The sequence below is a fragment of the Pollachius pollachius genome (genome assembly GCF_949987615.1).
Source record: "Pollachius pollachius genome assembly, chromosome: 20".
NCBI lineage: Eukaryota > Metazoa > Chordata > Actinopteri > Gadiformes > Gadidae > Pollachius > Pollachius pollachius.
In genome coordinates, this window is record NC_136953.1 from 10668733 (window position 1) to 10692783 (window position 24051).

The 24051-nt window shown below is 47.5% G+C and overlaps 1 protein-coding gene across 1 annotated transcript in view; it reads right to left on the minus strand.

The window, feature by feature from the left end:
- adam19a (ADAM metallopeptidase domain 19a) overlaps positions 1-24051 on the minus strand; it is a 110951-nt gene that overhangs the window by 65898 nt on the left and 21002 nt on the right. Inside the window, exon 3 of the mRNA XM_079757612.1 lies at positions 3806-3882. Coding sequence (XP_079613738.1) covers positions 3806-3882 — 77 coding nt within the window. The remainder of the gene's footprint in view (positions 1-3805; positions 3883-24051) is intronic.

A 24051-nucleotide genomic window follows, 5' to 3' on the forward strand; every position in this document is an offset into this window, starting at 1 on the left:
CACTCGGAGCATAGCGGGTTTGGGGGGGTATCTGAGGGGTCTATTAATCAGAGTGAAAACCCACTCCATTCCCCAACACTAGCCCAGTGTTTCCTCAACCACAACCCCCCACCCCCCAACTCTCCCTTAAGATGCCCTTGCTCTTTGGTACATTCGCATTTCACATTCAAAAAGGGAGAAAGAACTGAAAAGGCGTGAAGTGAACTAGAAAGCCTAACTCGTCGTCTGTGTACAGCGTGCGGAGAGCGCCTCCCCCTCTGATCGGAAGCACATCAAGAGAGCCGCTGCATTCAGCACTCCCAGGCCTGGCTCAGCCCTCAGATACACTTTGACCTATATTTCGGTGCCGTATGGACAAAAACACTCACTGCCGCAGCGAATACAAACAGTGAGTGATGTAAGCCAACGTCCAGCCGCTCAGACCATCGCCCAGGCAACATGAACCACGAGGGCTCCTCCCGGTCCACCGCTGCTGAATAAAATAAGACGTATTTATTTTCCGTCCTTTCGTTTCTATTCAACCCTTGCGCTGACGTCCACGCTGGCTCTCCCAATCCGACACCTCCACCCTCAATCCCACCTCAATCAACCCGGTCAGCGTATCAATTCCCTGTATTTATTTTCTGTAACCAAAAGCCACTGTTTCCAAGACAACTCGGACCCTATGCTGACTCAATGTCAATGCATGGCTCGACTTCCCCTTGGCTTTGGAAAAACAACAACAACGAAGAATGTTCGAGTTGGGGAAACGTGTCTGAAGACGTCTGTCCGTTGTCCTTGTCCACAAACAAGGTTAAAATTCCTGTGGCTCTGCATGGTTCAAATACCTGCTTATGGGGGGCCTGTAAACTCCCTGTCCCTCTATAAGGAGACCAGCCAGCACATCACCGCATGGCATTCTCCCAAATCAAGTAAGCAAAGGATTATTGGCTGATCCTGTGGTCTTACTCCTAACACAGTGTCCTCTGTGTGGCTTTACGGGTTCATGCCCACCCCCAAATAATCGGCCCACCGTGGACATGGTGGAGGTGGCGGAGAGACATGTCCTCCTCACCACCTTCAATGACTCGCGAGCATGCTAAGTGCTCCCACCTTGTGAGTCTCCTCACGTCTCCTTTGCTAATGTGGAAGTACGAGAGTGAGAGAGAGAGAAAGAGAGAGAGAGAGAGAGAGAGAGAGGGAGAGAGAGAGAGAGAGAGAGAAAGTGAGGGAGAGAGAGAGAGAGAGAGAAAGTGAGGGAGAGAGAGAGCGAGAAGGAGAGAGAGAGAGAGAGAGAGAGAGAGAGAGAGGGAGAGAGAGAGAGAGAGAGAGAAAGTGAGGGAGAGAGAGCGAGAAGGAGAGAGAGAGAGAGAGAGAGAGAGAGAGAGAGAGAGAGAGAGAGAGAGAGAGAGAGGGAGAGAGTGCGCAAGCGAGAGCGAGGAGATCAAAAGGAAGATAGAGAGAGTGAGAGAGCGAAAGAGCATAGGGAGAGCAAGAGACGGGGACAGAGCAAGAGAGAGGAACAGGGAAAGGAGAGCAGGACAGGGAGACAGAGCTAAGCGTGTCTTGATGTTATCGCGGGGTGGAGGGTAACCTCTGCTGGCCTTGAACCAGCCGCCCCCTGCGGAGCTGCCTGCTAATTCCGATTAGCCTCATCCTCTCTCTTTTCCGCCCCTGAGGAGCGTCAGTCTCCCCCGTCCCAGGCCCCCTGTCCGCAGCAGCAAATAGGAAGCAGTTAAAGCTCAGCCTTGAACGAGGGGGGGGCTGGAATCAAATGTTTGGCGTTGCCGTGGTTATGTTTCCATGGGGATGACATTGCCCTGCCGGCCCAGGGCTGAAAAAGAAAACTTGATTGTTCTCTCTCTCTCTCTCTCTCTCTCTCTCTCTCTCTCTCTCTCTCTCTCTCTCTCTCATCGCTTCAGGAAGAAAGGAACCACAAGAGGAGCGATGAGTGGAAGTCTGAAGTGTACTTTGGTAGATGCTCAGCAGGTGCCAAACTTAAGAGAGGAGAATAGTGCAGTGTGTGTGGTTCCTATAGAACAAATAGAGGCCTTTGAGATACCTTTCACATGTAACGGGACGGGCGCTTTGGGCCTTTGTGCCCGTTCCGTAACAATCTGCTCCATCTTTAATCTGAGGATATTTCATGAGGAGGCAGCTGTCGAGAAGTCATTTTAATCTCCTTAGGACATAAGCAGATATGTGTCTAGGCATATATTTCAGAGAGAGAAGGGACGGACATTACAGGTGGCCGAGTTTAATTAAAAAGCGTTGAAGAGGTAATGGAAAAGGCGTCGTATAAGAAATGCACAAGAAGATAAAAGCTATTTGGTGGTAAATAATTAATTTCAGCTATCTCTTCTGCAGTGCCCCCGTCCTCCAATTTCCATCTTATTTTCCTCTTTTTATAACGTCCCTTTGCTATCTCGCTTGTTTGCTGCCCGAAGGATAGTGGGAAAGCGTGTCAAGGCCTCCCAGATGTCACTGGCCGTGACGCGGACGGTTGGCCAGGGAGTAGCGACGTGGGAGTAGGGATGTAAAGCTATTCTCCATGAAGACAGACAGTCAGACGTCTGTTGCGGGGGGACATGATGAAGTCTGGAATACCCAGACAGAAGACCATACACTGGAAACCCATTTGACTTGGTTTGCACTGTCATACATATTTTACTTTATGAAGATTTAGCACGCTGAGAAGTGAGGCCGCTGCACTTTTCCCGGGTGTGTCCCGAGTCCTGAGTGTCACAGCTTGCTAAATCAAATCAAAACCAACCGACAAACATTACCGATATTGTTCCCAAAAGATCGGATTAAGATCTGAATTGGGAGTTGTACCACAGGATCTGTTCAGAGGGAGTAAATGGCCCAGTCGGCAGGGCTTGGGGATAGCGTTTTAATTTTGTGATGCTATTATGTTCAACTGTATCTGCCCTGAATTACATTTGGTTTACATGAAACGGATTGTTTGATTCATAGATAAACACGTAGCCTCGAGGGAGATTCCGGTATCTTAGTGTCGCCCAATCACGGAACGGCTGCGAGTGCAGATATGAGGGAGGGGGGGCTTTGATACTGAGTTGTAGACCCAGTGATTGAATACATTTTTCATGCCGTCATAGAAAAGTGCTTGAAATAAAAAAATGCAGATTTATGATTGGTTACTGAGTGCATTCCGATCCTTGATCGAGAGTTGGGTTTGTATTAATCAAATGCACCGTGCGATGTTGCACTGGCTTGTGTTGAAACCCTGTTGAACCGACATATGTTGAGTGAGAGATGAGCTCAGGTGGACGACGGTCCAATTCTGATGACCTAACGCCTGGCCCTTTTAATAGGGGTATTTGATTGGCGAAACTCATACCGCTACGGAGACCTAGCATTCGCTATGAAAACTTACCTCATCTTTTAGGTAACGTCCAATAAGAGAACTACCCTTTGCACAGGATCATTGCAGGGTATTTATTAATTTGGACTTATTTGAAGTAAATTGTACAGAGTAGGGAGACTAAAGTTGCGACGTAAGACGCTGAAGGTTTGCTGTGCCTGGGTTGTTGACTTGTGCCTATTCGTCTCAATAGTTTTCCCGAGAACAGCAAACTGTTCCTTGTTACTTTTGTCAGCATCCTCACAATGTAGGTTACTTTGACAAATGCCAAAAAGCGACAACAAACACAGTTAGCATGGGCGGTTTTGTGTCAATTGTGTCAAAATCAGTCTCACGGTTTAAAATCTGCCTTGCGGTTTACTCCATGCATGGAAGATAGTCGAGAGCTTATTAAAGTTTGAAATAAAAAGGCGGATCTGTCATTTGTCAAAGAGTACTTACTGATTCCGTTCCACTCTTAGCACCAATCGCAGGTCATCGGATGACAGCTCGATTTCCCCCTTGTCCGGGTACTGGGCCTAGCAAGGCAGAAGAAAGAGCAGGTCAGACAGGGTCATTACAGTGGACAGAAACCATGTTGGTCCATCATAAGAGTTCTTCGGGTAAACATATCCTCAGAAGTATGGAGACCAAGCAAGCAACCCTTCAAAATAATAAAACCTGGATTAAAACCGCACAACATGAAAGACCGTATCGGTGTTGTGGTTTATTGAAAAGAGGTTATTGAAAGTTCCCCAGGTTTTTTATTTAGCATTTTCACTTTGGAAAACATTAACATTTTTTAATCTTGATGGACGGTAAGCCGCGTTGCACGGAAAAGAAAAAGCGTAAAGGAAGAAAAAAACAGTTTCCCTTGACTTGAATCCTTGTTGCCTTCGTTTTGTCTGTGTGTGGGGCTCGGGGAGAGAGGTGGGTGAGGAAAGCGATGGGGATGTGACAGCGCTATCTCCCGTCCCCTGCACCAGTCAGAGTCAACATTGCGCCTCGGTGCCCTGCTATCAGCTCCGCGGTGATCCACAGGCATATTTATGTCAGTTGATCAGCTCAGCCTAATCGGCTTTTCCCCTATTTTTCGTTGATTGGGTTGGAATAGACGTTGACGCAAGCTATGATGATACGTTATTATATTTAAATGCATTAAGTATGTAAATGTGACGGGTGAAATGGGGGACGGGCTCAAAGCAGGCCGGTAGGTACAAGATAACAATATTTGGGTTGCGAATGGGAAAGAAAAATAGGTTATGTTGCTGATGTCTACTGACGTGACAGCTCACTAATTCGCTGTATACTTTGCTCCCCCTGGGGTCATCACAGATCAATTGCAGCACACCATGAAATGCGTCCTTTTCTGACCATCTTTAAAGAAAAGTCAACTATCTAACAAAGATGTTGTTGGCAGTTCGGATCACGCTGCTGTCGGTACACAAGCTGAGCAAACAGACTTCGACAGACGTACGGCGAGAGAGATATATATTCTCTCTCTCTCTCTCTCTCTCTCGCTCTCTCTCTCTCAGAAAAAAAATACCAGAGCCACACTCTCTGCTTCGCTCCTCTCTACCTGCTTCTTATGCAGACTTGTCAAAGACTTTTTGGATGCAAGTGAGGTGTTTGTGTTTTTGAGTGTGGGGTAGGGCGGGGGGGGCTCTTCTACTCCTTACTAGACGCCATGGCTGCACAGAAACAGTGCCCCCCCCCCCTCCAATTCATTAGGCTTATCACTGCGCTCCCTCAAGTGGGACAAAAGAGTCCTTGGCAATATATCGAGTTAATACAAATGTAGATGGGATAAGAGAAATTGCCATAGATTACTACAGGTGCGCAAGCAGAGAATAAGACTTTTTCACAGCCATTCCAAAGGCGGTGACTGACACAGGAGCCCCACTATTGGTCACTGATCCTCTTTAGAAATGGCCAAGCCAATCACAGCTGAACAGGGCGATCAGATGCACAGGTAGGCAGTACGGCCCGGCTGGACCGGAGGCAATGTCTTGTGATTAAGAATACATGGCATTGCCCCCAGGGTCATCTCTAGTGGCTGCTTGTGGGAATTTACCACGTTGTGGATGGAAGAGCTTAGAAACAGGGAATTAAATTCAAGAGTCCGTATGGTCCACCTTTACACACTGAATGTCAATTGTCCAATCGCATTGGCTGATTGCAGGCCATTCTACTTTTGTAGTATGGCCGGCATTCTGCAAGCGCTGCAAGCCCCCACCCACACGCGAGACTTCCCGCAATCCCTTGCACCACACGACAAACCACACAATACGAGGCCCAAGGCTGAGTCGCTGGCCGAGGGACCAGAAAAACAGATAGCAGAACTTGTTGAGATGAAGTCCAGAGCTGAAGAAGGGGAGAGAAGAGGGGGAGGAGAACGAAAGAATGAAAGAAAGAAAGAAAGAAAGAAAGAAAGAAAGAAAGAAAGAAAGAAAGACGGAAAGAAAGAAAGAAAGAAAGAAAAGTCTCAGGGGACTAGATAAAGGCTTGAAGACACTGGGGAAGCAGGGATAAAGACTGAGCCAGAGAGCTTGTTTTGGGGGAGAACACTTCTTTGTTAAATAGAAGAAAAATAAAGCTATACACCCTTTTTTCCAGACAAGGAAGAGAAATACAAAATGATGCCATTATGCTCAGCCCTCATTATCAACAGAGTCAAACAGAGAGACGGGACAATACAGTGTAAATGGACAATGCATTGCTCAAATACTACGTGATTCCTTCCTTATCTCTTACCCCTCTCTTGTCTCTGCAAGCCCCTGAAGACAGATAGGGAGGCTGGCTTGGAGATTGAGAATGATATGGAGAGGACTGACTGAGAGAGATGACAAGAACAACAAAGAGTATAAATAGATATAAATCTACTACCTATCTATACCTATACCTATCTTTACCTAGATGGTCCACCCACACTCTTGTGTGATGTGTGGGGGGGATCTTGAAACAGCTTTGGGATAGCCCATTAGCTCTAGTCTGGAGGTGTGGCAGTAAAATCAGGACCAAGGGGCTTATTATGTGCTTTTTTATTTATTATATTTCGCCCGCTAAATTATCCTGCAGAGTGACTTATTATTATTTAATGTTTTCTTCTTTGCGGATGGGGCTTACTCGTGTCCTAATGAGGGTCCCCCTTAACAATATACCTGCCCACACTGGGCCTGACTCCAGTGCAATTATCTCGCCCACATGCATCCTCATTGGTTGTTTGGTAGGAAGGCCTTTGTTATCGGAGGCGGCATGTTGCTTTTAAGTGGATGAGCATTACAGCACTGCATTATTCACAATGCAGAATTATTAATATTTTCCCAATTTAGAGGAATGTGATATCCTAAACACTTTTTTGTCAGCAAGGGGTTGCAGGGGATGAATAAAAATGTGCGCCGTCTTCGAGGATGTTTTCGGTAGAGAATGCGAGTAATGGGAGAGTAAGCATGGCATTTCCTCGCAGTCGCCGAAATTGGCGCCGCCGAAATTGAAGTGGTGCCTCCAATTACGCCAGGAGCAACAGTGCTGACTTTGTGTTGGTCCACCCTGATTTCACAATCCTCTCAATGTATCCTCACTTGTTTTGCCTGACACTAACCGAGGGAGTGTTTTAAGTCATTCGTAGAGAGCAGAGAATTCACTCACAGCCATGTCGTTAAAAGTCACTCTTTTGCCGTTACTGTCACTGTGGACAAGCGGTTCACGCACTTTGCTTGTAGAGATTTAAAATCTCAGAGTCTGGCATCACCGGTTCTGGGTTAAAGAGTGTCAACAAATGAAACATCAATAATACCAAATACGTAACCGATAACTGAAGAGATCATCAAATACTTGTTTTTTTGTGTTACATCTCTGACACAGAATGCTCGTCCACTTGCCCTTATAATGCAGTTGAAACTTAACTTAAATTTAAAATCTAAACGGTTTACAATTGAATTACACAATAACTGAAATCACCCCCTAAAAATAAATTAAAAAGACAAAAGCTATTTCTTGCTGCACAAGATCAAACCAGAAAAACACATTTACAACAAGCGGCGATCGTCCCAGGAACCGGAAGCAGAAGGTGAAACAGTCCTGCCTTTCTCTTCGAACGTTTTTCTGCTTTTGACCATCTCCGCAGGGCATCTTCAGAGGGAGTGAAGGTGCAATCACAATTCCACTAACGACAAAATGTCCCCAGGGTGAATGTTGGGCTCTGCAGGTGATGCACGACTGAAAGAAATCTTCAATCACTCTCCCCTCTCTCTCGCTACCTCTCGCTCTCTCACTCTTTCTGGCATTTTTTTTTATCTTGTCAACTCCAATCTACACTAGGAAATTGTGGTGGAGAAGGAGATGTCCCCGGCGGTGCCATTTCTGCACGCGGTTTGAAGCATTGTGGAACGGGAACAGAGAGCGTGAGAGAAAGGGACAAGAGAGGGGAAGAGAGAGGGGCGAGAGAGGGGCGAGAGAGGGTGCGTTCTGAAAAGGGGATGGAAAGCAGGGAGCCTCAGAGTAGGCCCACAATCGCCTCTGCGGAGCCGAGTGGGTCTTCAAGAGCGATGGAGTGGTGAGGAGGGGATAAAAAGGAGGCAGGGGATTGAGGGAGGGAGTGTCGCTGAGAAGATAGTGGAGCATTTCGAGGGGACTGGGGGGGGGGGGGGGGGGGGGGGGAGTGAGAGACGGAGGGACGGTCGGCCTTACACACTCAATGAGGATGGGGTGAAATTCATTGTGTGTGTGTGTGTGTGTGTGTGTGTGTGTGTGTGTGTGTGTGTGTGTGTGTGTGTGTGTGTGTGCGCGCGCACATGCGTGTGAAGGTGCTGTCACTTCAAAAAGCCGTGGCCGCGGGAGAGACGGTAATTAATCCATGTCAGACACCGTTGTCTGCATGTGTCAGCGACGGCGGCTAAAATTAAGCAAGTCTTTGGTCGATCGGCGAGAAAGGAAGTGTGGAAAGAGATGGGTTGGGAAGGTAATTATTACCTCTGTCAACCCCACACCTCCCCCCCACTCCACCACCACCACCACCACCCTCCTCCACCACCGTCGCTTGCAGCCAGCGTTGCCAGATTGGGACCGATTTCCCCGCCCAATCTGGCAACCCTGGCTGCAGCTCTCAGAGCCAAAGTGAGGGCTGGCCAACTGTCAAGGGCTATGTCAGGCATGCACAAAATCAGGGCTGATTGCCTCCGCCGCAGGTACTGATTTAACATGTGTCTTTAAAGCGTTTTTTTTTTAAACAGTGACGCAAAGCCGTGTAAATGGAAGGGGGGTGTAAAATGACGGGGGGGGGTTAACAGATCCGTGGCAGCGGCGGCAATCGGGGCACGCGTTTTGCCCGGCGAGCACACCGGGCCTGGCGCTCGACTGATGCTCGGGAGGAAACTATGTCTGACAGTAAGAGGATTAGTTTGAGCGATGTTATTGTGCCTAGTGCGTTAGTTTGATGGTGGTTACTCAGCCTCCGTGGATCCCGAATGGGAAGCGGTACCTTTTAACGTGCAATTTAAAAAAAAGGTGGAATGAATAGAGTTTGCAAATTAAAATAAGTAAAACGGGCGGGAGTAAAAACACACATCTCACTCTTCGCTTCTTCTTCAACAAAGAGACAAAAGCAGGAATTGACTGCGGTTGGACGCTGACAGGGTATTATGGTTCTGGTTTTGGAGCGCTTCCTAGCAGATGTTCTGCCAGATAGCGGCGGGGCTGTTAATGCAGACTCACACTGGGACAGACTAATGCCAAAGTCTTTAATTGGTTGGACAACACAGTAACAGCTCCTTCTCCTCCAATCCACACGTCCCGACCAAAAACAAACACTCTGCCTGATTATAAACGACTGGAGGACCTCGCTTTAACATCCGGGGGAAAATATGCTATGTTTGAGAGCAAGCTGTGTTTGTGTGTTGCCTGATTTTAGGTGAAGTGATACCATCCTCCTTTTCAGTTCCATCCCACCACACACACACAAACAAATAAACATACACAAACAAGCACATACACACACACATACCCCCCCCCCCCCCCACACACACACACACACACACCCGCATATACATACAAACAAACTCCCTGGGGCAATATAGTGAAATACAAAGGATATTTGTCATTAATAAACCAGAGGGCATGTTTCACACTCAGTAGGAGTCGCTGGTCCTGATACTAGTATGGGTTGCACCTTGGCTTGGCACATCTGTGTGAAAAATGGGTCACCCGTAGCATTCGCAATGAGTTGTAATCCAATGACCTCGCTGGGTGGAACGTGTGTGGGTGTGGCTTCAGTCTGCAGCCCTGTTCAGCTGCTTTGTCTCCACAGAAGGAGGGGAAATGTGTGCATTTGGGAGTCTTTCAATGAGACAAGGGTGCTGATTATGTTATGTTATGTTCTTGCTTTGGATTTCCGTCTTTCTTTTTCTCATTATTTACATCCTGGAACGCAAGCCGTTGTTACTTATTTTCCAAGAACACCAACTTCAGACAACACTAGGAATCAACCTTGGCCGTGCTCTCAACGGCCCGCACACTTTTGCAGATGTATTGTTATTTTCTTACTTTAAATCCATTTTTCCACTTATAGCCCATGTTTGTTTCTGCATGACTAAAATGTCCCCCTCAGTGATGGGATTAGAGTTCCAAGGCAGATGAATCCACTTAAGGCCAGGCTCGGGTCTGAACCAGATGTGATAAGTAATGGGCACCAGACTGCAACTATACGGAATTGTTTACAAGCCAGCAATGCAAACATTTAATTAGATTTCCAAGCTGGACCCCACTGTCACCACTTACAAAGCTTCAATTTATATCCCATTTCCCGTGGTTAGGACCCAGTAGAGACCGGTCTATAGGAACAGGAAGTGTGTATTTAATGGTATAATATTCTTCTCACAAATGCATGTGTAATATAGTAGCATTTTATTGTAGCTATGGTTATGTTAGTACATATATGACAACTTCCCAGCATGATGTCCTGTTTGAGGCAAGTGGATCAGCATCTTTATGCCACTAATGACCATGTTATAGGAAAATAATTGGTTTTGCCAGAAAAACAACCAATTAGGTCTTGCTGAGCGATGTAAGGGCAGCAGCTATAAATTGGGACAATGGTTACCCAATCTTTGAATATAACTCTATTGGTGACAAAACACCAAGTTATACCAATAAAAAAACAACAGAGTTGTTATTGGACATAAAACTTTTAGAGTTTCTTTAGGGGGGTAAAGAAATGGAATTAAGTATCCGTGTGAGTCAAATAACATCTAATCAACGAGGTGCTCACGAAATCACAGAGGACAAAGAGTAAACCTGAAATCACATCCACGCTTTGATGTCACTACGGAACTGTGTTTTTATGCCTTTTTCGCACTTTTCCTTTCGAGGCAATTTTTGTGGCCTGAAAAAGTGATTCTCCCACTCATCTTCCTTTAGCTCCTCGCCTCTCTCTATGAAGGCAATAAATGTTTTGGAAATGGATGGTGGGTGGGATGAATGAGCAGCGATGTGAAAGGGAAAAAATATACGGAGGGTCTTCGTCGTGCCCGTTTCAGCATTTTATCTCCACTGAACCCGCCAGTGTGTTTACCTATTAAATATTCACCTGGAGCCCAACACCATGAACACAGCTCCTCACAAATCCATTTGAGAATAATATCCCCGTTAGGAAAACTGTGATTTGAGCGATGGGGCCGGCGCCACTAAAACGTATGATGATCTGTTTCTGGGCTGTCCTGTCTGGGGGCCTGGACGCATCCGTCAGGACGTTGGGGGGGGGGGGCCCTCCATTGAAAGCACGACCATTGATCCGCTCTTTGGCCCCGATGTACACTGGGGCTGCGTTGTAAATTGACATCGGCCGATAGCACAGCCCGGTGCGGTTGGACTACAGTGTTCTTATGTAAATACCGAGCCGGTCCTCCCGAGAGAGCCAACATTAGAGCGCTCGCTTAATGGCTGCGGGATTGCAGGTCGGGATAATATTTCACTGTCATTGATTCCCTGCCAGCCCATTGCTAATGAGTCAGTCTCACATTTGTTGTGACGGCCATTTTCAAACCATGAAAAGATTCCCGGAGGTTCCAGTATTACACATAATGACCGTGCAAGAATGTGAGGTCCTCCTCCTCATCATCATCATCATCATCCCAAAGATTGTGGTACATCGCTGCAATAAGTGGCCACACACACTGACCTGTGAGTCCTCCTTCTGTGATTACAGGTGCAGTCGAAGGCAGCGTGTGTTTGGCTGTCATGCGGGTTCATCATCTACTATTAACCCAGTGGATCAGCGTCATGGAGGACGTTGCTCCTCAGCTCAGCCACGTCTCAAACAGAGAGTTTTCAGAGAAGAGAACAATTCTACTTGTGCGTGTTCCTGAGTTCATCAAGGTATCTCTGCACCATGGAGGTGTGTGGGGCTGGAGGGGTGAGGCGTTGGAGGTGGTGGTGGTGTTGGTGGCGGTAATGGTGTTGGTGGGTTTGAAGGGATAAAACTTTGTAGGTGATACCGAATCGGTGAAGTCTAGAGCACAGGCAAGGCAAGCTGTGCCTTTATCCTGCAAAGGCTCCCATCCCCAGGAAAACTGACACCTTTCAGGTAAAGAGTAGAGCCACAGATTTGCTTTGGGCTTTCAGGCTGACATGCAGGCGGGCGGGCAGACTTCCGTTACACAAAGCTAACAGGAGAAATGTGGCTCTCAAGTCATTCCTGCAAAAAAGAGGGTTATCGACCTTCTGCATATTCAACTATGGGTATGATGTGTTTTGTTTAAGTCTGTTGACCTATGGACAATCCCAGGCAAGGCACGCAATAACACCCGTGTTGACCTGACCAGTCACCGGTCGATGTGAACGTTGTTTGTCCGTGCGTCTCCTCTCTCCGCTAACCCGAATCATCGACCAACAGACACAGGACACGGGGGACGACAATCATGATGATCTGACTTCAGCCGGCCCCTAAGTGGATTTAAAGGAGCGGTCTGCTTCCCTATGAATGGCCCTTTTCCGGGGGTTAAACCAGATTACGTGTCAGCTCTTCGGACAAACCTCTCGGACAACAAGGACCTGTGGTCAAGCAGCAGTAGTGACTAAGGGGATGAGTATGGCAAGGGAGTGAGGGGGGGGGGGGGGGGGGGGGGGGGCAGATTAAGGGGCCCTCTGACCACTCTGGGAGCATTAGGCCGGGGCCAGTCACCATTGTCTCCAGAAGCTAACGACTTATCAAGCGGGCGCTAGTCACGGATGCGGTGGCACACTGGGCCGGGCGAAACGGGAAACGTTAACGACTGAGGATTCGGATGCTCCAATGAACAGAACCGCTTTAATTGTAAATTATTGTCCCGATGGCTTGCCCTTTGTTTTTTAATTAACAAAACAATTGCGTTCACTTTGGCTAATCGTTGATTTTAAAGTATTGAGTTGGCGAGAATAAAAACAGAGCCAAGCAGAGATAGTCATCCAAAGTTTCCCGTTCCGTCGACGCCCTGCGGCCTATTCCCATCATCCCCTACGGAGGCATTGCTGGGTTCGACTGGAGCCTATCAGCCTATTGCGTGATCCGTCTCGCCGCGCAGAGAGAGGGGGTCTTTTCAGCCGATGATGCTTGTCTTGAAGGCGTCTTATTCATCCATTTCCCTTCAGTGGGTCGCCCAGACGCACCGCGGCGGCGGCCCACGCAACAGCACGCTGTGAGCGGAGACCGGTGCTGGCGTTAATGGTCTGTTTGTGCTCCCGTCTTCCGCCGGGAAACTGGCGAGGAGGCGGTGGCGGCGGCGGCGGCAGCGTCTCCGCAGAGGAGCAGAGGAGGAGACAGCGAGCGATGGCCAGACCTTGGCCCCGTCTGTTGTTTTGCATCACGCTGAGCGGTTTCCGTTTGATGCTCTTCGTTCTTCTGTCACTTGTTTTTTTTGTGTCGAAAAGATCCCCTGGGTGGCGGTTGAAATGTTGAAAAGTGGAAGTGAGGACCCGTTTGCTCTTTCAGGAGCGAGGGAAACTCATTTGGCGACGGAGGGCTTGATTGTTATACGGTGCTTGGGCCCAAGGGGTGAGGCTGGGCGTTGATGTCCTTCCTGAGCCTTGGAAACCATGAGTATGCAAGTAGAGCGGGGATGTTTTCAGTGTAGATCAGATTGAGAGGTGGGGTGGTGGATGACGGGGGTGCAAGGGGGGGGGAAGAGATGGTGGGTTGTAAATGAGAAAACACGAAGCAATCTTCGTCAAAGCGGAGAGGAAATTTATTCATTCATTTTTTTTGCACCGAGGACACCAGTCTCTCTCTCTTCCCTCTTTTGCTCATCTTGAAAATCGACAGAAGAGGGAGAGACCGACTGAGAGAAAGGGGCAGAGGGAAAGGGAGGAGCGCCAGAAGAAAGGCCAGAGGGGGGGTCTGGGTGGGTATACAATTACGTAAAGAGAGCGCAGGAATGGATGAGCGGACAGGGAGTCGATGGGAGAGAGAGAGAGAGAGAGAGAGAGAGAGAGAGAGAGAGAGAGAGAGAGAGAGAGAGAGAGAGAGAGACGGCTTGAGTGTAGGGAGCAAGTTGCAAATCAAAGAGAGGGATGAAGGAGCGAGAGAGGGAAAAGGTTAGTGAGCAAAGACAGACAGACAGACAGAGACAGAGAGAGACAGAGAGTGACAGACAGAGAGAGAGAGAGAGAGAGAGAGAGAGAGAGAGAGAGAGAGAGAGAGAGAGAGAGAGAGAGAGAGAGAGAGAGAGAGAGAGAGAGAGAGACATTTCAAGCTCTGAGCCTCCGCCCTGTGCTCCACAGACCATCCTAATCAGAGCTACATGTAGGTCAGTGGTGGAGATAGGCCTGCCTTCTATCCTTTACCACAGTTTTATCTTTCTTCCCGCCACGCCTTTCTTCCTCTTGAATCCCTCACACACAATCTCTCCCCCTATAGCGTTCCCCTGCAAGGTGCAGACATGACGGCCCATCAGCCAGCGTTAGTCACGGCAAGGCTTGACTTCCCTTAAAACTGTGGTTGTGGTGGTGGTGGTTAGTGGAGGTGGAGGTGGTGACGGAGGTGCTGGAGGTAGTAATGGAGTTGGTGGTGGTGGGGGAGGTGCTGTTGAGGGTTTAGGTGGTGGTGGTGGTTGGGGTTGTGGAGTTGGTGGTGCTGGTTTGGTTGGTGGAGCTGGTGATGGAGGTGGTGGAGGTCGTAATGGAGTTGGTGGTGGTTTTCGTGGTGGTGATGGAGGTTGTAATGGAGGTGGTGGTGGTAATTGAGGAGGCGGAGATGGTGGGAGGTGGTGGAGATGGTGGGAGGTGGAGGAGACGGTGATGGAGGTGGTGGTGGTAAGGGGGGTTGCTGAAAGTGGTGATGGTGGGGATTGAGGTGCTGATGGAGGTGGTGTTTCTGGTAGTGGTTGAGTTGATGGGGATGGTGGGGATGGTGGTAATGGAGGTGTTGGTGGTTGGGGGGGGCAAGGCAATGCAATTCGCTTTAGTGGCGGACAAAAGGGGATGCTTCAGTGCGAGACCCTCGGAACGGCCATTAGAGGAATTCACACACTGCCGTTGAGCGACACATTAAAGGGAGAGCCGCTTTGAACATCAGACTTAGACTCACATCTATCGCGGTCTCATCCTATGCTACGTCCTAGACCGCGACACAGCCAATTCCACCGTCAATGAACTACAAAGTGAATTTAAGGCAAGCCACAAAAGGGTTGTGTTTCTTTCCTGCATTCCAGAAGTGCTTAACGTAAGGACGTTTTCCAGTCAATATAGATTTATCCAATCTCGGGAATGTTATTCACAGAAGGCAGTTAGAAGCTGTTTTTACTGTTTCTGGAAATTGTTGGGACACTTGGAGTGAAATAATGAATTCCACAAACATGGATGGAGTGGGAGGATTCACCTTATGCTGTGTGTAGGATGTTTTTGACATCTGTCTCTCTTTTTACGGTTTTGAGCAGAAGATATAAAACATCTGCTTTTTCTTGGCACCAACTGGTTAAGAAATAAATATATGTAGCGGGGGGGAAAGGGGCCTCCGGTGACAGCCAGTTGAGGTCAAGGGTCGTGCAAGCACAAACAATCATCACTATGATTGTGTAAATCCTTGCATTCTGAGAAGCACCAATAAACACTAAGAACAGCATTCAAACAAGTAGAACACTGTTTTGAATAAATTGTACTAATATTCACTGACACAATATTTACCAACCTTTGTGGACAAAACAAATAATTATTTTTCTTTTACTCTGCAGGGAATCAGAAAACTAATAAGGACAAATTTCTGTGGTTTAGTTCCTGTCTGCCAGTTACTGTCCACATGTTTTAAAAAAGCCATTGGCTGTCCGAAGGACAAACAATAAATGCAAAAAATGAACACCCAACCACGTTCCAACGAAGTGATAAGCAAAGCCTGCAATACGAATTACGGTATGAAATTCACGTACGTGGCGCCAAAAAAACAGCATTTCTGAATTCAAACGCTGGATAATAAAAACATTCCAGATAAGAAAGTCCAGTGCATGTCCCGTCCCAGTTTCAATAAACCATGCTAGCTGGCCTCGTATATCCCAGCTAATTATCGGAGCGTCACTTGCTAATGATTTAGCGCTTTGGCCAAATGAACAACTAATTAAGCCTGTGGTCTGCCCCTTTTTTTCTCTCTGTACTCCCACACCACTGCTACTTTCCGCAAGGTTGACCCTTCATTAAATCGGTTGGTGGAGAGCTAGCGTTGGCGCTGGGCGTTGGCACTCGGGGGGTGGGAGGGGTGGGGGGAGGGGGGGGGGTGAACTGCCAGCGGTGATTCGGCTCTTTTTCCTTCGCTGCCTTCCTGCCGGGATGGGTTTTTGGGAGGTTGTTAGGGTTAGATTTAGATTACGTGCTCCATAAAACTACCAGATGTATTCCACCAGGTGGAGATTAGCAGGTGCTGTCTGCACGTCTCCTATCCCCCCCCCCGTGCACTCCCACCACCTCACCCCCCCCACACCTACCCCAGGCGGCTTGGAGGAAGTCGAAGATGGAATGGACCTGTGTGTGTGTGTGTGTGTGTGTGTGTGTGTGTGTGTGTGTGTGTCTAGCCGGCGTCCCCTACTGTTGTGGTAGATGAATGAATACACACACAAAGTTCCTCATCTGGGGGGGGGGGATTGAATAGTACTGAGCGAGAGAGAGAAGAGAAGAGAGGAGAAGAGAAGAGAAGAGAAGAGAAGAGAAGAGAAGAGAAGAGAAGAGAAGAGAAGAGAGGAATCAGGTGCAGTGACACACGAGGGAGAGACACCGACAAAGACAGAGAGAGAGTGGAGACATGTCGGGGTTGAAAAATAAGGGTGGCCCGAAACAAACAGAGTTGTTTGCTGAAAAAAAGCAATATTTCAAACAAATGAAAAAAAACGTCTGACTTCAACTCTGCTGGGAAATGAAGGGAGCAAGGTGCCAAAGTGAGCATGCACATTATACCTTGGAACACAGACATACATACATGAGCATCTGTTACTTTTCTGCCACACACACACGCACACGCACAGGCATGAATGTCACAGTTGGTTTGTGTTTGTGTGCGTATATGCATGTGTGAAGGCACCCTGGATAACGTATACATGGATTGCTTTTCTGAACCTTCAACCCCATATCAGCAACCATGGACAAAGTTGACGATGAATAGTGAAAAAAAATTCAACATAAGCAGTATAAACTGGTGGAAATCCTGTCAGAAGGCAGCCATGGTTAATTGCTCTTTGGAAGTCTCTGCCTGCTCTCCACTGAGAGTGTGTGTGTGTGTGTGTGTGTGTGTGTGTGTGTGTGTGTGTGTGTGTGCGCTTGCGTGCGTGCATATATTTATATATGTGCTTGTGCGCGTGCGTGCGTAGAGCTGGTCAAATTACATTTCTGTCCCCCGGAAGCATTTCCCGATGGACTAAGTAGAAGTGCAGTGTGATTCGTTCCGGCACAGAGTCACCGGAACAAAGGCACATAACTCTCTACACATTCTAATTCTTGCCTTAATGTTAAAGCCTCCATAACTCGGTCTTACACCGCACACACCACAGGGCGAACAGTGAACAATATATGTGTGGCTAATCAATATACACACGTGGCTTAAAGGTTACGTGGTTATAAATCTCCATAAAGAGGTCAGTGTCTTTAGCGTGGACAACTCACCAACAGACAGGCCCAGGGGGAGGAGGGGAGAGAAGGACAAGAGGGAAGAGCACTGAGGAGTAGAGAGGGTGAGGAGAAGAGAGGGAGAGAACAGGAGAGAATAGAGGAACGAGGGGGGAGTAGAGGGGAGAGGACAGGGGAAGAATTAGGGAGAGAAGGGGAGGGGTGGGGATAGTGGAAGGCAGGGAAGACGAGACGAGAGGGGGATGAAAGGGAGAGGAGAGAGAGATTAAAGCAGGGGAGAGAGGATAGGAGGTGATCTGTAGCAAATGAATGAAGTCCAATAGGGTTATTATTCCTATCTTTAACCATATGAAAAATGGATGTCTTTCTGTAGTTGAGAGCTTTTCAGAAGTCCCACCAACTTCTCCACCCGCTAATACAACAAAGGTACTCTTTCCTCCGTTTCTAACTGTGACTCAGAGTATCACTAAATATAGTATGCAATTGATTGTATATTCTATGGTGGCATTGTGTTGAATTTGAAGCTTAAAAGATTGAATAATAGAAGCAGCTTCTCCTTTCTCAAATAGATGATTGGACTGGGTCGGCTGTTGGCCCACAACATAGTTTTGTGCTTTTCCAATCACCAAAAATGATGTGCGTGTTTCCATACAGTCGCTTGTTGAGAAAGAAAACATTTTCAATTTTTGCGATATTGAAGAGTGTGTGTGTGTGTGTGTGTGTGTGTGTGTGTGTGTGTGCGTGTGTGTATGTGTGCGTGCCTGGGAGAAAGAGAGGCAGCTCTCTGTTAAGATAAGCGCATGTGTGCTGGCTGATGTGTGTGTTAGGATGATAGTACACACAGAGACACAAGGACTATAGGAAACCCAGGAGAGTGAGAATGTAGGGCTTCTTGAAGTCAGCATCTGCCGTTGAGTGGCGGCTGAAGCCCTGACAGCTGTTTCTCTCTGGAAACACAAATGTATTCCTATTTTCAGCATCAACTATTGTTATCCAATTGTGAGACTACTAATCACTGCACTATGCACCATACGGGCTACATATGAGCAAAATGAAAGAGAACCGAAAAAAAATAATCAATATTCAGTAAAAAATGTATATTCTACTTCATAATTTAATTGCCAAAAAACACTCATTTCAGTATTCACAAGGTGTGAAAAAGAATTTCAAAATCAATTAGAGCAAGAGGATTAAAAAATAAAAATACACTATAAAAATAAATATCCCAGGTTTTTAAATATTTTGGATCCAGCCATTTCTCCATAACTCCCGGGTCTGGCTTTGTCCTGAGCTCTAATCCCTGCAGGGGGCCCGCCCCCCCCATCTCTCCCCCCCCCTCCCCCCAACGCCACACTTTAACACCATTGGAGAGAGTGACTGGCGGGCTGCACAAATAAAAACACCAGTCAGTCACACACCATAATTCGTGGGCACACATTCAAGCAGATGGCACGTTGGTGGCATTTAGGGCACAAATACATTCCAAAAAAAAGCCCCCACGCCCTCTCCTCTGACTGATGGCGAACATATGCTGCTCTGCCATGTCGCCAAGTGTGTGTGTGTGTGTGTGTGCACGTGGGAGAGTGAGAGTGTGTCCGTGTGTGTGATTGTGTGTGTGTGCGTGTGAGTGTGTGTTTGTTTTTGTATGTGCGTGTATATATATTTGTGTGCTTGTGCGTGCTTGTGTGTGAGTATATGTCCGAGTCTATATTAGTGTGTGTATGTGTACGTGTGAGACTTTATTAGTGTGTTTGTGTGTTTGTGTGCATGTGCGTGCGTGCGTGTGTTTGTGTGCCTGTGGTTGTGTGTGTGTGGGAGACGAGGTAAGTGTTTCAAACAGGAGGACGGGGGGGATGTGACAGGATATATGAGAGGGCTTATTAAAATCTCTGCGTCTGCGGCAACCTGCTCCTATGATCATTAAGAAGCAGCCTTCTGTGGACCGGGCGGGGGGGTCTGCTGGGAGCAGGGGCTCTGTTGTGTTGCTGATTCATTGGGGAGAGATGGAGGATGAGTATGAAGGTGATTCGCCGCGTCTCCAAGTAGAATAGGTAGCAGCTCTGAGTTATTCACGGTTAATACACTTGTGATAGGTTAGTCTGTGTGTCTGTGTGTCTGTGTGTCTGTGTGTGTGTGTGTGTGTGTGTGTGTGTGTGTGTGTGTGTGTGTGTGTGTGTGTGTGTGATTGAGTGAGTGAGAGAGTTAGTGAGTGAATGAGTGAGTAGGTGATGTGTGTGTGTGTGTGTGTGTGTGTGTGTGTGTGTGTGTGTGTGTGTGTGTGTGTGTCTGTGTGTGTGCGTGCGTGCATGTATAGTATACACCCGCACCCCCACACACACACACACACACACACAGCGACCTACACATGTGAAGGCTGTATCTGGTCCTTTATTTCCTGTGCTCTTTGCCTCTGTGCCCTGCCCTGCCAATAACGGGGCGTTGTGCGTCTGCCGGGATGGACTCCTGAACACACGAGTCAAAGGCTGACCTACATAGGCCGCGGAGTGACACGCCCGGCGCCGTGCCGTGGCCCGCGGGAACGGAAGACGGAGATGGCCCTGTCATCCTTCTCCGTCACACACTGGGAATTTGACAGAGCGCTGGCCAGGAATTGGGTTAGGCCATGACTCAGTTTCTCACAGTCAGACGCACAACGCCGGCACCACAGAGACCAACATGACTAGGGTCTGTGGTCTCGCTCTGTGTCTCAGTGTGTTTGTCTCAGTGTGTGTCTCAGTGTGTGTGTGTGTGTGTGTGTGTGTCTCAGTGTGTGTGTGTGTGTGTGTGTCTGTTTGTGTGTGTGTGTGTCTCAGTGTGTGTCTGTGTGTGTGTGTCTGTGTGTGTGTGTGTGTGTCTGTGTGTCTGTGTGTGTGTGTGTCTGAGTGTGTGTGCGTGTCTGTGTGTGTGTGTCTCTCTCTACTTTTTAGTCAGTGTCCCTGCCGTGAAGCCCAGTGGGAGGTCCGCAAACTCCCCCTGCGCTAACACAACCCACACACACACACACTTTACCGAAACACATAACAAAGGTATACCCACGCGTATACGCAAGCACACAAAGTTGAAATGATGAAATCATCATTATCTAATGCACTGTTCTGAGGACACATGGCCCATGTATTCCCAAGCCCAGCCCATCACTTAGTCTCCAAAATGGAAGAAGAAGCAGGAGATAAAAGCTTGTATTCCGTTTTTTTTCTGCAAATATACTCAGGTGTACAAAGGCTAGTGAATCAATGTGCAATCATCGCATTGTGTTTATAAGATAAAGATGGGAAAAGCCGACCCTAAAGGCCAGAGTAAGGCATCAGTAGAGACGGGGTTCTGAGTGCATCTCATTCATCGTGTGATCCTCGTGACTCTCCGGAACGTTCTACAGCTTGGACTGACCATGACGACGATGGGGCGTCATGGTCTGAACCAGAATGACTTTGTGCTTAACCATGACGATACCAAGTAACCATGACGTTACCAGTCGTGCGTGCGTTACCTGCCTGAATGAATAGAAACGAGGACTCAATGTTAACGTTAGACTCCTCCGTCCCGCTGACGTTCAAAAACCAGTCGCTGCCGCCTCAGACCGGCTGGATCCTGATGGATATCCAGAGAGAACGACAGTGCCTGTCGGAGACCATCAAACAGAATAGGAGACCCACAGGTTGTTACTGGGTAGAGGCCTGCAGAATTCAGCCTGTTGAGTTAGCACCACGCTAGGTGCGTCCGCTATTGTCCTGGCTGTCAAGGACGCTTGATATTAGCCTAGAGAAGCCACCGCGACTAACGCTTATCCAATTAGCAATGCGCAGAGAACAACAATCAGCGATCAACAGTAGGCCATCAGGTTCTATTCAGCCTGCAAAGTTGTGTTTGTATGTGTTTGCGTGGGTGTTTGCGTGAGTGTGTGCTTGTTTGTGTGTGTGTGTGTGTGTGTGCATGATTCCTGCTGAATTACAAAACCTTCTCCATGTACAGCTGTTACGCGCACTGTTGGCCAAAGTACAACAGGTGATAGCCGTGTGTGTTTGTGTGTGTGTGTGTGTGTGTGTGTGTGTGTGTTTGTGTGTGCGCGTGTGCATGTGTGAATGCCTGTGTGTGTATGTGTGTGTGCGTGCGTGGCCGCAAGCAAACGTGTTTGCATACATTTGCTAACACACGGACAAAAGCGCGACCACCGCTCAAAATGAACATTTCCTTTGAGGACAAGCCACCCCTCACCACCCACCCTCCCTGAGCAGCTGTGCACGCCGGTGGACTGAGGGACCCCCCCTCGCTGTCTTGGTGGGCGTAAAGAGAGACCAGATCAAAGAGGACCACCACTGGAACCCAGCGACGTGCGAGGAGTCTACCTCGTCGCCGCTCAGAAAATCACTGCCCTGGCGATCAAACCCCCCCCCTCTAATTCCCCCCATCACACCTGAACTGATTCATCTGTACATCGTCATCTCATTTTCTCCCCTGCTATAGGTTTGTAAATGTTCTTTCTCTCTATCGCCATCTCTCGCTTCCTCTGCTTTCCTCTGTTCTCTTCCCTTGTTTTATTTTTACGTGTCCGGAAATAATTCATTATATGTAACCTGTGTGTCCTTTCATCATAGCAAATGGGTTTAATTCTCCTCCTTTGAAAGAGGCAGAAATTACAGCTGGAATGAGAAAGAAAAATACAAAACTGATTGCTTGAAAAAGCTCAGATTTGGCCTTTAATGGGACTGGCTGATTGTGAGCTGGCTTTGAATTTGCAGGGGGAAAAACACATAGAAAAAAAAAGGACCATGTCACTAATGCCTTTGAGAATATAGAGGACTCAGCCATAGTCAGATGATTCACTAGCAGAGTTTGTATAAACATGACAAACTAAAACAGGAGAGTTAGAAACAATGAACGACATCACATAAATAAGGTGTATAACAGAACCTACTAGTACATTTTTTAAACGGTCTATACTGTGGGGAAAAGGACACTTTGAGTCCTGGAGAAGCACAGTCAACCATAAAGCCTCACAAAGGAAGGATCTGCAGCCACAGCTGCAGCAGATGTGTGTGAGCTAAACACTCTCTCCTTGTGGTCCCTATGGGGAATACGCAGCTGTCAGATGAACAAACACGTATCAAAACAAACTCATGTCGGGCGTTGTCTACCCGATGGGATTCGTACCGCTCATAAGCGACCGTTTTCTTCCGGTTTGAAATTGTCTTTTTTTCATTATGACTTTTTCTTTTTATAAATATATATATATATATATATACACACAAATATATTTGGTTTTGTATCTTTCAAAACTAATTTTAGCTTTCAGTTTTGTTAAGTTGACAGCGAATAATAAAACCGATATTAAAGAAAAATTGCCTCTTTCTCGAATTAAATGTCACAGAGCATTAACCGCTGGCATATATATAGGCTACAGTAGTTAAATCACACATAGCACCCATGGGCCCAGGGTAATGACAAGGACATTACTCTCAGACGAAAGGATCATAGGTCACTCGCTGGCAAAACACCCGATTAGCACAGACACCTAAAAATGACCCTTCTCTCCACCCTCCTAAAAGTCGTGCGGTCTCTTTCTTTAACCACACTTTAGTGAAAACAAGGCTTTCATATATATGGGGTCACCGGGGCCAGCGTGTGCATCCTCGTCCAGATGGTGGGGTTTGGGTTGTGATAGCTCAGCGCTTTATTGCTCAACAACAGTCCTATGAGGAAGGAAGCATGTGTTCTTCAGCTAAGAGCTGCAGTTCTGCAAAGCCTTGCTTCACGTCCCCCATACTGGGTAGAGAGCAAACCTGAGCCTGTCTTTCATAGGTCATTTCAACCACTTTAAAATGTTTAGTCGAATTATTTAAAGGAGCTATGTGTAACGTGTTGACTTTTATCGTAAAATGACCATATGTCATTCGAGGTGAAGGAAACATGCAGAAATACAGGCTTTTCCGAAAACAACGCTACGCCAATTTAGTTTGGGTCGGGCCATCGGTTTCGGTTTTGGCCAGTGTGATTCTGCCCACTGCCCATTTTGACACCTCGGGGTTGCCAGATAAGAAACAAATTGGCACACAAACACAGCGTGCTGCCGCCTTGGAATCAAGAAAACAAAATGAGATTGTTATAGATCCTACCCGACATAGAAAGCCTCTCTGTCTTTCTTTCAAAAAGCTCCAGGACCAGATCCATGCTGAAACACTGGTTCATCTCTGGGTTGCTTTTGAAAGATGGAGACAAGCTCTGAACCCAGGAGGATTTCATGACAGCAGTCGAGTCTACCAATTTTCTCCTGAACAGGTTTGCATTGAGCTTTGACAGGAGTCATAAAAAATCCACATGAGCTGGTTTATCATTTGCAGACATTAAATACCTTGCACACGTATACATTTGCTCATCGACTCAGAGTGGAGGAGTCTTCACTTGTGATTGTCAAAACAGAGTAATTGCACCCGTCTCAAAATAGAATGTTGCCCTCGGCTTGTTTTGCACTCGTGTTCGTTCAAGTTCTCGTTCAAGTCCTCAACCTGGCAACCCGCGTGAGCTTCCAGTCTGGGGAGGAGGAGGAGGAGGGGGCGGGCGGAGACAACTCTCGCCAATATTATGAATTTCGACTGCAGTACCATTTTTCCCATTTTACAGCACCCATTTTAAAACTAATTTAA